This window comes from Pelecanus crispus, chromosome 5, assembly GCF_030463565.1.
Source record: "Pelecanus crispus isolate bPelCri1 chromosome 5, bPelCri1.pri, whole genome shotgun sequence".
Taxonomy (NCBI): Eukaryota; Metazoa; Chordata; class Aves; order Pelecaniformes; family Pelecanidae; genus Pelecanus; species Pelecanus crispus.
Window position 1 is genome coordinate 14,407,729 of NC_134647.1, and position 14,769 is coordinate 14,422,497.

A 14,769-nucleotide genomic window follows, 5' to 3' on the forward strand; every position below is an offset into this window, starting at 1 on the left:
CAATGCCTTAATTTTCAAATCAGGGCTCAATTTGTAAATAAGAGGTTAATAAATAACCTTTCCAGCTGGAGGCCTTATTGTGACTTCATTAAAATAAACTTTTAAATGAGATAGTTGCCTCTTGGTTGAAGCAATGATGGTACCAGCATTGTCTCATCCTGTACATTGCAAAACAAAAAAAAGAAGCTCGCATGGCTGCCAGAAAACCCTATCCAAAGAGTCATTGTGCCTCCAATATTTTCTTTTGTCTTTTAGATGTCCCCCATAACTGCGTTATACTCTGACTTGCTCCATCTTCTGCTTTCTGACACACAGAGCACATACTGAGCTGTCCTTCGTTGTATGTCACCTTGAGCACACTGTGAAGGCTGCAGACAGTTGGAGCTTGTTGTCAGTTATTGTGCTCTGCATCTTAGTGGTCCTTCAGTTGTCCATCCTACCTGGGTGATACAGCTTGTCATTTCTGAGTCACTAAGCTCAGACCTACTCTTGCTTTTTTGTCTACTTTCTGCTACACTTCATGCAATGCTCATGATTGCTTCTTCCACCACAACTTTCAGTAAAAAAAAAATAAAATACTTTTGCCAATAGGTGCCACATTGTTCACAGAAATTTCATGTTCTGAGCTGTAGAGCTGGATTTCCTCAGTTTGCACAGATAGAAGGAAAGCTCTGACTTCTCCACTGAAGGCATCTCTGACGGGCATTGTTTGGGCCCTGAACCTAAAAACTAAGTTGGTCTGGACTTAACAGACAAGCTTGGACAAAGGCTATTTCCCTTGTAGCTGAAAGGAAAGCAACATTTCGGGCAATTTTATTAAAAAAATACCCAACCCCAAACCAACAACCCCAAGATACAGTAGGAAAACTCAAAAAACCCCAATCCGCTCTTCAATGAAGCAGAAGGTCGCTCTATGAGACAAAAGTTGAAGTAAGGCAGTTTGTAAAAGCAAACGGGTGATTTGAAATTGCAAATTTTCAGGCTTGAGCATTGGAGAAACTATTTTTGAAAGAGACCAGCGTGCTCATGTTGCTTTGACCAGATCAGCCCCACATCTTTCAGCACTGTCCCGCAATGAGCAGCCTCACTCCTGCCTGGCAGCTGAGAATTGCAAATATCGGCAGCACCTCCCCACTGGGACAGTGAAGGCAGCCTGTGCCACTGGCAGTGGCAGTGGTCCAGGGCAAGCTTCCTTTAAAAAGGGTATGCCCTGCCCAGAGGAAACACCCTGAAGCCCCAGGAATGTGGGGCAACTGTGACCAGAGGGGCCCCATCTTTTGGTCTCCTCTCACAATGTTGGATCTGCATCTCCATACCTTCCCCATCCCTGCTGCTTGCCTACAGGAGCATTTTGGTTCCTCTACTGCTGGCCACACCTAGGTAAAGCACAACACAGCCTCATGTTGCAGCTCTACTAAGCTGCTACATTCATCTGCCTCCAGCAAAAATGCCTCTGAGGATAGGATTAACTAAATCCTTGACGTCAGCAAGATATTTCTTGGCCAAGGTTTCCGCCTTTGGGCTAGTTTTGCCCATGAGTGCCATCTCTCTGCGCTTTCTTTAGCTGTGAGCAATGGTAGGCTCAAAATTTGGTGTCTTAAGAAAAAACAAACCACCACCACCAACTCAGGCCTGGCCTTAAGACTTTTTCTGGCTTAATCATATGGGCTGGGTGCAAGAAATGCTCCTAGCTGACACAGTGTGGTGACAAAAACCCCTGGAGGATGTCTGGTTTTGCTGACAAGAGGGAAATTTTGTCAGATTGAAGGGATGCAGCAGCATGAGGAGTGGAGTGTGAAAGACGCAGGGAGACCAAGCAGCAGCCGTTGGCAGAGGTAAGGTAGCTACAAAGTGCAGGAGCAGCTCGATCTACCACAGGCCACTGGCTGCCCTGGAGAAGATGAGGAGGGATGACCGCTTGCCAAGGGAGTGGGGACCTCAGGGTAACAGTCCCATTGGCAGAGTGTCTCAGTGGTTGGACCTCTACCCCATCTTTGTACTGACCTTCCCCCTCCATAATGCTGTTAAAATACGGTCTTTCCATATTTCACCTACTTTCCCACTCTTCACACAGCCAAAGTACTCTTCTTGGGTCCTCACATGCAACAGGACTGCCCTTGTGGTAGTGTAGCTAATAAGACAAATTATGCTTCCTCACATGCTAGAGGAGAATCTTCATTTTTTTGGCATGATACCCAGTTTCGTTCATTTGAGGATTTTTTTTCTGATTTGAGTAGTTTTCATTCAATCTAATAGAGAACACTGACGCATGTACACAAAAGCAAGTTTACAACTGCAGCCTCATGATGATTCTGCAGTTATTTTTATTCAAGAAAGAGCCATGCCTTTTTTTAGTAGGAGTAAAGGTGTTTGAAATATCTTAAAATAAATAAACCTCCTCCCCTCTGTCTATAGGATTTATTCTGAAGGGAGAAAAGACCCCCTTTGTTCACCAGTTGGGCTCCCAAATGAACCATTTCTAAGCCCTGCTGAATCTGCCGAAACATCTGTGGAGCAGCACTTTGCCTGCAGTGCCTTGTGTCAGCACCGAAATGAGGGCTGGGAAAGATGTTTTACCTTAGCTAATCTAATTGAAACACAGTACAATACTCTGTGTGTAGTCAGGATTATTTTAAACACTAACAATGTGGATTTTCCTGTTATAAGGAGAGATTACACTAATCTAAAAGGCCCTCGGCCCCCAACTTTATTTTACACCTTCATCTTTTGTGAGATCTGCTCGATCCCAACTTCTCACAAGTGGAAGAACTTCATATGAAGAGTAGGGGTGGAAAAGAGCTCCTGGTGGGCCCCTTGGAGATGTGACTTTTTCTGGTACTGATTCACCCATGATAAAGGCAGCCCAGCTCTCTGCATACTATTTAAAAAAAAAAAAAACAAACGTAAATGACAGTTAAAACATTAATGAAAAAAATGTGCTGATAATATTTTAGCTGAAAATGCTTTTGAAGTCACTTTTACAAGACTACTTGGGAAGTCATGTCTCAGCCCCATCTTCTTCTAAATTCAAAGTTTAGATTTGGAATGTTTTTAGGGTAAACTTGTTAATGCATTATTAGTATGTATTAAATTTTGTGAAGGCTTCTTGAGTGGTATCAGATTTTAAATTTCTCTTCTAATTTGGGCAATTACAGGCCATTTTTTGGAAGTGTTCAGTGGCCAAAAAGCTGTCTCTTTTCTCTAAGGAAAGCCTTCTCAGCTACTTTGGTGCCATTGGTGTTTTCAACACCTAGACCACTGCAGAGCTATTCAAAATGCTCCCGCTTACTTCCAGTTAGTGATGGAAATGCTGGGATCTACTTTTTTTTTTTTTTTTCCCAATTAAGTAGAAACCTTCACCTGGCTCAGTCCCAGTTTCTATTCCCTGAAAACATTTTTCATATTCACTGACAAATCTCCTGACATTGCTAAGACAAGCGATCATTTCCTGAGAGCTCCTCAAGCAAGGTGAGACCTGTTCAGTTCTTGGATGGCTGCTAATGAGGGAGATTCACTGGCCTGCAGGAAGCGATTAGGATCACGATTTGGAGCACCCTCCTCAGTCGGTGCTGGTGTTACAGGGGTGCAGCCTCTTGGACTGCAGAGCAAAACCCGTTTTCTCACCCCTCCTTAAGATTGCCCAGATATGGTAACACCGCCCACTTTCAGTGTGCCTGGAGTGATGTTTAATCCTCTGTGCATTTCATGTAGCGCTATCGAATTTCACTTATCGTCATTATTGATGAGTGACACAGAGGTTAAATGATTCGCATCAAGGCATTTTGCTAAAAAAAAAAAAAAAATTAATACATCACTTTTCAGTCAGTTGAGACACTTTGCTCAGATGCCAGTCAGATGGGTAAGTGCAGCAGGCAGGTACCTTCTCAGAGGCCTGCTTTGCCAGCTGGGAAATGGGGCCAATAAAGCCACCTGGAGATTATCAGGTTCTTGCTGTACAGTAACAGTGGGCAGAAAGGGAGAAGCACGTTTGTTTCCTGCAGCTTGGCTCAGCCGCAGAGGCTGGGAGCGCCTTTGCTCCGAGGTCTGCAGCCAAGGGCAGGATGCTGGCGTTGCCAAAGGGTGTGGCAGCCCACCTACAGACTCCAGGCCTGGGGCTGCTTTGCCTTTCCAAGCTTGCTGTGAATCAGTCCCAGCTGTGTTCCTTGGTCACCATCGCTGCCGCAGTCATTTCTACCCAAGCAGGTGGCTGAAGCCCTCCAAAAGCCGTATGGCTGCTGTGCCACTGGTCGCACCGCCTTTTCAGGTTATGGCTGCTTGCATGACCAGTCAACTGAGTAGCGGGCAAAAGAGGTAACCAAGCTAAAAACGGTGCTTTTGTTCCTAACAGCCCTTTATGTGGAGCTCTACAGATCTAAACTCTTCAAAAATAGATCTCTCTCATACCTACATAAGCATCACTTCAGTGTTTTGCTTTTGTCATGGCCAGTAACTCCTCATGGCCCCTGAAATTTTGCAGGTGGGAGACATACTGAGAGACACAAAGCCATGAAGAAAATTAGCCCTGCTTTGACCAGAGTTTTGCTTCCTTTCCTGCTGCTCTCCTCATTTCATTTGAACTATTTTAACCACCAGGACCGCACTGTAGCAGGAACCTTGGTGCTTTGGCCAACATCCAGCTGTGAAATGTGCGCTCTTCTTCTGCATGATTCCCTCTGCAGGTGTCAGGAAAGCTGTTCCTCATGCTCCTGAGTCAAAAAATGTAACCATCTGTCTGTCAAGCCCTAGCAGAGGGGATGTTTGTATGGGTAGAGCACTCTGGGGTCCTTCCCAAAGAGGAACAGAAAAGGCAGGGAGAGCGGGGGTATTTGTGAAGGTTGTCTTTATCTGTAGACTTTCCGTACAGTGAATGGACAGAGAAAGGGAGAAAGGGAAAGGGAAAGAGACTGCCTTAGGAGGCGTTCAGAGTGTCAGACTAAGCTTCCGCTTTGAGTCCTTCCTTAAACACCTTTTCTTTATGGAGACTAGCCTGGGTTGTACTTCATAAGAGTTAAGACTAAGAGCAACCTAGACCAAATATTTATGTAGCACCATGCCCTGTTTCATAGTGCAAAGCTGCCATTTGGGGTGTGTTGCCATGCTTGCTGCTCCTTGCTGATACCACCCTACAAATGATGGTAAAAGTGTGATGGCAAAATAGTCTCTGATGGACAGATGTAGCAGCCACAGAGTTAGGTTTTTGGTAAGCCACTGATACTTAGAGAGACATTTCCAGCAAGTGCACTGTAGCTGAGTGCAGCAGCTCTTTCACAGTTGACAGCAGGCAGGCCACCATGCCCCCTACATATCTCCCTGACAGGCCAGTGCAGGGAAAATGGAAATAGGGAGGGGAAGGGACCTGTGTAATGAATCAGAGGTGCTAGTGCAATTGGAGGAAGCTACAGTAGTCACAAACCTTCAGCATGTGTGAAAGCATCACTTCGTTCTTTTTTTAATTTTATTTTTATTTTTACAGCAAACATATTTAATATAGCCATTTCAAGTTTTACATGAAGCATAAATCAAGGAAAAATAAGTATATAGGCCACAACATAGGTTGTTTTGTAGCTTCTAAATTTCTTAAGTGTTAGGTCATTTTACTTACAAGTTAAATAGCTGTCTGCAAGAGGCCTTGGTTGGTCATAAATTGTCCTTCCAATAATATAAAACACACCATTTATTTACAACACGTATGCTCTTCCAAGTAGATCCAACAGCTCGTAAAGAACCAGAGCTCCTATGTCATCCCTACTGAGACCACTGCAATAAAGAGCTGTTGGAATGACTCTGTACTCAGTAAGTGCAATCAGATCCAGCAACAGTAGCTTTTATGGGCTTTTTCTCCCCTCTAGGAAAACCTGAGATATTAGTGCAATATTAAAGAACTGTGACGGTTTTACCCGGAGTGGGATCTTACTCCTCCTATGCCGCCACTGGTTTTGGGAGTAGAGTGAGATAACACCCACCAAAGAGGGGCAGAATCAGCCCTGTTAGGATGGTTTGTATTCATAAGGGATATGATTGATTAAAAAGAAGGTTAATTGAATATTATGAAGCTGCCATAATAGTACAAACTCCAAGCTCTGGCTTATAAACAACAGTTGTTGCTGAAGGGTTACTGCCTGCTTACAATTGAAGCAATGCGCTTTTCGATCCCTGTTTATTCCAGGATTGCTGAGCAGTAAAAATGCTCATGCTGGTACATGACCTCGGGTGGGCTCCTAGGAAAAGTTAGCCCAGTTAAGTAATAAATATGTTCTTATACAGGCAAACGTGTGCCCTGATCAAACTCTAAAGTGAAATACCAGTTAAAAGCAGCATTTGATTTGATTAGAAACCTACTTTAAGTGTTTGAAGTAGAAAAGCAGTAGGAGCTGATCTGAGTCTCCAAAGCCTTTCACCAATAGAAAAGCTCTGAACAATTTCCTTTTAATAATATTACTGCATTTTTTTTAAAGGTGATTTCTGTAGTTCTTGGACAGTACAGAGGGGTGTGATATTTATCCAATGGATTTGCAGACTAACAGAATCATTAACACATTAATCAACATCTTGTTCACTGGCTCACCCTCAGACTGTGCTGAGGGTGACTAGATTGGTGCAAGAGATTCACAGGAGCATGGGATTCATCTCACCCTACTGGAGAAGGTATGTAATCTAAGCTGGCTACATGATGTCTCTCTGTAAGCAATGAGAAGAGTGACAGATGTCTTCCAGAGGAAAATCCACCCCATCCTATGTGTCTAAAATAGGAAAGATTAATTCTGTCTTGGGATATGCCAATCTCTTGCCATGGACTATGAAGGAACCCAGGTAGTAGGGTGAGCATTTGTCCCAAACTTACCTCATTCTACCAATCAACTCAGCAGGGATCCCGCATGGAGGAAAAGGAGGCCATCCCTGGTTCATTTGCACCAAGTGCCATGGCTGATTCATTGGCCAACTGCTTTGCTCAATAGCTGACTATATTCCAAACTCATTGCCGTGCCCGTAAGGATCGCCTGTGAACAGCTTCCCCTCACTCCTTAAAGATCTAGCCATGTCCACACCAATCCACCTCTACAAAATCAAGTTGAAAATCAGTCTCTTGCATCACTGAGCTAACTCTTGCTACAGTCAAATGAAATCTTTCTTATCAATGGGCTGGACCCTCTAACTAGATCACGACTGATGTATCTGTTGCTCACCATATCATTGTTCCCCATCACGTACATAGCGGACAGATTAATTTCTCCTTTCTTCAAACTCAATATTCAACTAGTTTCTCTCAAGGCCCATCACAGCTCTGCTGAGCTGTCCTATTTCTGTCTCCTTTTGGACACTGATGAAGATGGTCAACAAGCCATTTTGCCATGAATCTTCTGGTTGCCAAATTTCTCCAGTCCTTGCTTTGAGTCCTTCTCCTGTGCTGTCCCTACTGTACTGTCACCCTCCTTCAAATCACCTCTGCCAAGAGGCCAATGAAAGCCACCTGGGCAGCATGGCTGTGCTTGCAGCAGCACCCCGGCCTCGCTGTCTCTCCTTCTACCACCTCCATCCCATTGTTGACTGGAAACTCTTCAAGGCAAGACCACTGCACATCCAGCAGTGACTCACACACCATGCCCATCCAGCTCCTCACCAGCTGCTCCTAAGCACCATCAGAGTCCAACTGACTGGTGTTGACGTGGCAATGATGGACCAAGACCAACCACCACTACCAATAAAAAGCAGTAACAACAGGCACAAAGAATTATGAAAAAAATTACTTTTTAATGTACAAAAGGTTTATATACAGGTTCAACATGTTACCTCCGTTCTTATGATGTAGAAAACAGCTAAAAATGTTCTTAAGATATAAATTTGACAGAACAATTCACCTACAGTACTTTTAGTAATGATGTCTTCTATACATAATATATACAGTGCTGGAATGGTTATTATAATACTTTTTCAGTAAATGAAGGAAGACCACCACTGGAAAGTCTGAGAAATCTCAAGTCATTGGAGATTTGGTTTTGCTTTTGTATTTGATCTTTTGCTAATGAGATATCTGTGAAGAGGGACTCAGTAGCCATCGTTGCCTTACACAGCTGTTGGAAAAAATCAGATTAGCAGTTGAAGGACATACGAAGGCCTGATCCATCTCAGCACAAGGGATGCCCAGTTGTACTCCAAGCGTCCAGGACAACATACAATGTCCTAAAATATGTATTGCCCTCTTTTCATAAATGCAAAGGCAAGGGCAAGGTCAGTAACTGCAGGAGAATATATACAGCGGACTATAAAAAAAACCCCTTTAAACACAACTTTCATGGGAGACACAAATAAACAGCCAGGCACCTTGCTTTGCTTTCCTGTCCTCATGCATCCTGGACATCAGCAGGAGTCACGGGGGCTTCAAGGGGTGAAGAGCATCCTGTGCACACCCTCTGCATTTGGGATGAGGACGGGTGAGATTGCAGGGGGCTGAGCAGCACCTGCCTGCACCAGCCATGCCCAGGGCTACCTGGCAGCAGGGCTGTCCCAACCCACCACTGCCAAGCATGGCTGCTGGTGTATCTGATATCGCAAAGTTTGCCTGAAGGTAGCACGTGGCATTTTTGTGCCAGCCCCTGGTCATGCCGGGAGCAGTGAACCTGACCTCAGTGTGTGCAAAAGGAAAGCAGGGACATAAGAAAGCACCTTTATAGAGCTGCCCCTGTCCCATGCAGGGGACAGAGTTGGACCCAAGTGAGAACATCACATCAATATGAGGGGGAGAGAGGAGACGGGAAGGAGAGAGTGAAGCTCTGCAGATGCCTGTCCGGTCAAACTGTGAGAACCTGGGGGGGATGTCACACTTGTCCCCTGCCCTTCAACATACTGGGTACAAAGTATCTGATGCTATGAGAGCAGGATGAGGAGAGCTGTCCTTATCCAATGCAGTCTCCTGCCCAAGTACGTGCACCCCACCACTTCCACCCTTTTGTCTAACAACAGTAAAAATAAATAATGGAACTAAGATTGACTTCAGTGCCAGGTGGAACTGGCCTGGAAACAGCTGATCGCTATTACAAGCAGTTATATTTTGGCAGAGGATTTGCCTTTGGGAGGCCCTACTCCTCCCATCTCTTCTCCAAGGATGTTTCCAAGAGATTCTCACTGACCAAGCTACTATTTTGACTCAAATACCTGCTTTGAGATTACCCAGATGTTTGCCTATGCTGTAGACTGCAGGTGCAGTGCTGAACTGAACCAGGCTGGGTACAAGGAGTAGCTATATACTGTAGCACAAAGCATTAGCCAAACTAATGCCCCAGGTTGTCCATGGTACATTTTCTGGATACAGCAGCTCTCTTCATGCTGACCAAAGTGGTGGGACATGTTAACACAGCACTGGGTACATGCCAGCAAGCCTTCTTGCAGAGCAGGTTGTATTAGCTTATGCTTGGCCTCACATCAGTGCAGCCACATGCCTGTTGTGTGCACAGAGCCCAGGCAGCGCCTTGCATGGAATATATTACACAAACGAACCCTGGCCAGATAAACCAACTCCCACAATGCTGCCACAGTACAGACCAGGCTGAAACGATCATAAAACTCTCTCCATCACCGTCACTTTTGTGTGTGAGCACCTTAGCATGGAAAACCCAACAGAAAGCGAAGCTGTTGCAAAGCCGCACAGGGATATGGTAATGCATGCTTCAGAAACCTGACATTAAAGATGTATGCAGGGCCCCTGCAGAAAGTCACTGCACTCAGAGGGCGCAAAGTTATGCGTGTGTGTCAGTCAGCACACCGGAGCCTTCCTGCCACGGGGGATTATTTCCCAGTGATTGCTGTTCCCAGGCCTCTGCTCCACTCTGCACATGATATAAACCATGTTGTAAACACATCTGATCAAAGTGTGCGTTCACCTTTTATGTGTCTCATCAATGTGTCCTTCCAATGTTTTCTCAGAAACACCACTATGTTTTTATAAATGTACATTTTATATATGCTTCTGGCAATATTTGATTTTTAAAGGAAGAGAGGCCTTGGCTACTTAACATGAAAGCATGGTAAGGCACTTTGCTGAGAAGCAATTTGGAATCAATGCTCTTTGCAAGGTACAAAGGTATTTACGGTATAAAACAATACTGCTGGCAGAGGGCTTGTTTGGAGACATAACTAAACCCTACTCTCATCAGAGCAGAACACATAGTATGGCTTTTATTCTGATCAAAACCGCATCCTCCCGTTTCTTTCTGGGGCGGGCTGAAAATGGAACTTTTTGAGAACATAACTAACGGAAAATGATGAGGAGCACTGCTTACAGGGCTGCCAGGGTGGGAGGGTTTCATCTCTAACCACGGTCATGTGGTCTCCTAGCTTGGTGGTGATATCATTCAGTGCTCTGGGAAACCAAGCCAAAAAAATAACACTAGAGGTGCACCCTTGTGGTGCTAAACTGCCTGGATATAGTTTACATAATTCTGTACAGAGACTTTTTAAAATTTTCCTTTTGAATCCCTTTAATGTATTTAATACTTATAAAAAAATCTACTCTATTGAAACAGATTATTTTTGAAAAGCACATTCATAAAACTGCTTCATGCACAGCCCCTTGGATAGCGCTAAGGCCTTGTGCTTTACTGTTATGACATCATGTTTAGAAATTTACTCTCTTCCGCCAGTGTGGTTAGCATGGAGCTCATATCGCCTATTGCCATATTGCTTATTCCTGCAGGTATGGTGGGCAGTGTCAGAGAGTTTCGTGGAGTCGTCAGGCGAGAGGAGTTCTGGGAGAGGTTCTGCAGGATGCTGGGGCTCAGGGTTCCTGACATCAGGCTCGAATGGTCCCCATCATCCATAATGGCATCAAAATCTATCTGGGGCGGCTCAAGACCTTGTGAGTCCACCGTGCTGGACACCTGGTTCGCGCCTGGGGAAGGCAGAGCGGCCGGCTTGCTGTTCAGTGCGCACTGCTGCTGTCTGACCCGGCAGTCTGCATGATTATCAAAGCTGCTGTTCTGTTCGTACATGTGGATTTGACCATAATAGTACATCAAATTGTTTTCCCTCGTGCCATCCGTGCACTGCTGGGCTGGTGCCGGCAACATGTCGCTGGTCCTTTTATGCGCGGCCTCCGCTGCCTCCTGGCCCGAGCTGATGGTGTTTGTAGGGTGGGGATTTCTCATGTAGCCCAGCTGCTGGACGGTGCGGAGGCCTCGAGGTCTGTTGGCTGGGCTTGGCTCGGGGGGTGGACGAGGCTGGACCATGGCAGGTGGATATGCCTGTGCAGCTGAGCCCATCATGCTCTGCTGAGGCTCAAAGCTGGGCTGGTTGGAGGTCATGATGGGCTGATGAAAGGCCTCCTGAGCCATGGGGAAGTTCAGGTGGGTCGGCTGAGATGAGTAGTTCTGATGACTTGGTTCGTGCATGACCTGGCCCAGCATCGTGCGCTCACTGTTGCTGCCGACCATTAAAGAGGGGTCAGTCGCCATGTCCATTTGCTGAGGGTGAAGGTGGGGTCCGGACTTTGCTGCCATGCTGCTACAAGAAGGAGAGATCTGATTTGGGTTGCCACTGATTGCACTAGGGCTCAGCATCTGATGAGGTTGGTTATATCCTGCATGCAAACCCAGATCGGGGTTCATATTGGGGCCTAGGCTCATCGGCTGCTGCCGCAGCTGCATACAGTTTAGCCTCTGCCCGTCGATGCCCACATTTCTTTGCATAAAGCTCTGCTGTGTTACGTTCATACTGTTCTCCGGCAACTGCATCTGCTGCTGGTTGTAGTTCTGGTACTGACCAAAGTTCTGCTTCTGCTGGACCACTGCTAAGTTCCCTTGCGGAAACTGCTGCTTTGACTGATTGGACATGATATCAACTGTACCTGAGCTGACTTCGTTCCACTGGACAGGCATGTTATTTTTATTCAGGTCTGAGGAAGCATCAAAGCTCATGGGACACTCTGCCATCATGGGTCCCAAGTGGCTCATGCTCGCCTCGGCCACAGCCATCCTGCGCTGGCTGGGCAAGGCTGGAGGCTGCAGCTTCCCGCTTCCCTGGAAGCTCTGCATCTCGTTGCTATACCCCATGGAAGTGCTCTCAGCTGCCATCCCGTTGCTCTGGGATTTGATGTACTGCACCACGTCATCTGGCAGCATAATGTCATCGTCTCCAATGGGTGCCTCTGCCTCCCCAGACATGGCTTCCATGGCGATGTTTTCACTGATGCTCAGTGGCCGGGGTGAGAAGGTGTGCCGGGGAAGGCTCCCGTCTGAGCGACCATAACTCTGGAGGCTGAAATTCCTCCTGTCTGTGGGGTGTGGAGGATGGAAGGGGTTCATGCTGTTGGTGCTGTTGAAGCGGTGAACTCGCGGGAGGGCCTGGGGTTCTCCGGCAGGTCTCCTCACCGGGTCACTCGCCCGCCTTGTGCAGTTGCCTGGCACCTCATGGGGAAATGCTGCAGATGATGGGTAGCCGTAGGTGTTACCATCACTGCAACGCCGGGGGCCTGGTGGGAGGCGGATGGAGGGCAAGGTGGGGTCTGGTCCATCCATAAGCGAGATCCTGTTCTTCAGGGTCATCCTCTCCATGTTTGGCAAGGGAGTCGGAGGAGGGCCCCCTGTGGCAGCAGCGTACTTGGCTTTCAGCCTGTAGTGCTGAGCTGGCGTGAGGTTCAGCAGACCCAGCATCCCACTGCACTGGCTCGCCTCGCTTGACCGACGAGAGGCATCCGTTGAAATTGGGTCATAGGAGTCGGCAGAGCTCGTGTTATTGGGTCGGTGCCCGAGCTGCGAAGCCTCGCTGGAACGGCGGCTGGAGAAGTACGGGGAGATCCCTGATGATCTGCGGCTGACGGTGTAGGCGGAGCTGATGGTGCTTGTCGTACTATCACGGCGCTCGTTGAGTTGGTTCAGCATTGTAACCTCATTGACAGACAGCTCCATTATTCTGGGATTAGGCAGCGTAGCAGAAGAACCACCACTATTTTCTAGAATAGAGCCTAAAAGAAAGGTTGCAGAGAAGGAAGAAGTTTAGTTAGCTGAGAAATTTCACTTGGTAGTGTTCTTGGTGCCAGAATACAGACACACAAAGCCACATCCAAATATTTTACGGGAACGATAGTGAATTTAATTTGCTGCCAGTGAATTCAAAGCTTCATCTCCAGCTCTGTGTCTATGCACAAAGAGCAAGAAGGCTGGTGAGAGAAGACGAGAAGTCCCTGCAGCAGCGTCTTTGCAATGTGTACCCCACTGATGTTCAGCTGCTGAGGAAGTGCCTCCACATGGGCTTTTCATGGGAAAAACGTAGGACTGGTGTGAACAGTGCCACAGGGACAGCACGTAGCTACAACCACAGCTGCTCACTGGGACAGACGCACAGCAGTCAGGGACAGGAGGCTGAGAACCCAAAAGTTGACAAAGGCTCTTCCCAGAGTAAACGAAGAAGCTCCAATATACTAAGCTCTGAGATTTAGTATAACCCAGGCCCTACGCCTTGGGACTTCTTGGCAAAGTTAGAGGAGCACTGAAAGGATCATTTAAATTGCCTTTATCGGGAATCCCCAGCCAGCAGGAAACCAGCATATGAAGCTGTAGGCAATAGCCAAGAGCTCTCCAAGTGACAAAAGGCCTGTCAGAGCAAGATCAAGGATGAAGGGCTTGTCTGGATTGCTGCTGTGCTCCAGCAATCTCCCTGGAGGCACATCAGCCCTTGGGGAATTGTTACTGCTGGAACAAACCCAAGCAGTCTTGCGGCTGCCACTGAGACAGTGAGGACAGCTGTGGCTGGGTCCTGGGCAAGCCCAGGAATGAGAAGGACACCAACACCTCTGCCTCCTTCCTAGCTCTGTAGCACTCAGTGTCTGGGTTTCTGTTGCACATCACCAGATGGCTGTGTTTACACCCAAGCTCTCCATTTTACCTGACATCTCTATCCAGCAAGGGCTGACTCAGAGGCAATAAGAAATTATTCTCCTCCAGGACAGACTCTGGTTATGAAACTAGAGACAAACTGTGGAGGGTTCCTACAGGACATGGCCCAGGCCCAGGGCTTACCATTTCCTGAGATGGGAGGCAGCTTGGTGTTTCTGGCTTGTGGAGCTGGGCTCACCCATGAGCAGGAATCCTTAACTGTCTTGAGTTTCTCTTTCTTGAGCTGTTCAAGTCGTTGCATCGTCGTCATGTGTTTCCTTAGCTGCAGGCTGACTGTCGAATTACCAGATGAGACTGTTGAGTCCACAACAGGAGCGTTGTCATCCAACGCCGTCAGATCTCCCAGACTTCCCCCGCTGTGCATGTTCATTTCTACTCCACTGTCATTGTTGTTGGTGCTGCCAAGGGGTGACGGCTCACTGCTGCATGACGACTGGCCACCAGGACTGGACTGACACATCTTGGGGAAGGAAAAGAGGAGGAGTTGGGCAGGTGGAAGCATGGATGGAAAGAAACCAGGAGCCCAGTGGGCTCCACATGTTTGGCCCTATCCCAGGCTCTTCCCTCTCTTGTTACCCTTCCCTGTGGCAGGATGTCAAATCTACCAGAGGGCAGGGGGACCTTCCCTAGTGGGGGAGCACAGAGCAGCACGCCACAGCTGGAAAAACTGTGGTGGGTTCAACTTGGGGATGGAGAGAAACAAAATGCTGTTCCTCCAAAAGATCAAGGACAAATCCTTCTTGAAGAAAAGCAGCATGTTACCTTGTTGTGCAAGCTGTATTGCAGCAAGCACTGGCTTATCTAACACAGGATCAAGGCCTAAGTATTTCAGACACAACATATTTCTGTCTTTAAAATACCCTAACATATAATTAGGTTAGCTGAC

General features: G+C 47.0%; 1 protein-coding gene across 2 annotated transcripts in view; it reads right to left on the reverse strand.

Moving 5' to 3' along the window:
- Positions 1–10,595: 10,595 nt before the first annotated feature.
- GLI2 (GLI family zinc finger 2) overlaps positions 10,596–14,769 on the reverse strand; it is a 145,233-nt gene continuing 141,059 nt past the window's right edge. For both annotated transcript variants that reach the window (XM_075710439.1, XM_075710440.1), the window contains 2 exons: positions 14,007–14,343; positions 10,596–12,952 (listed from right to left, as the gene is read on the reverse strand). In XM_075710439.1, coding sequence (XP_075566554.1) covers positions 10,596–12,952; positions 14,007–14,343 — 2,694 coding nt within the window. The remainder of the gene's footprint in view (positions 12,953–14,006; positions 14,344–14,769) is intronic.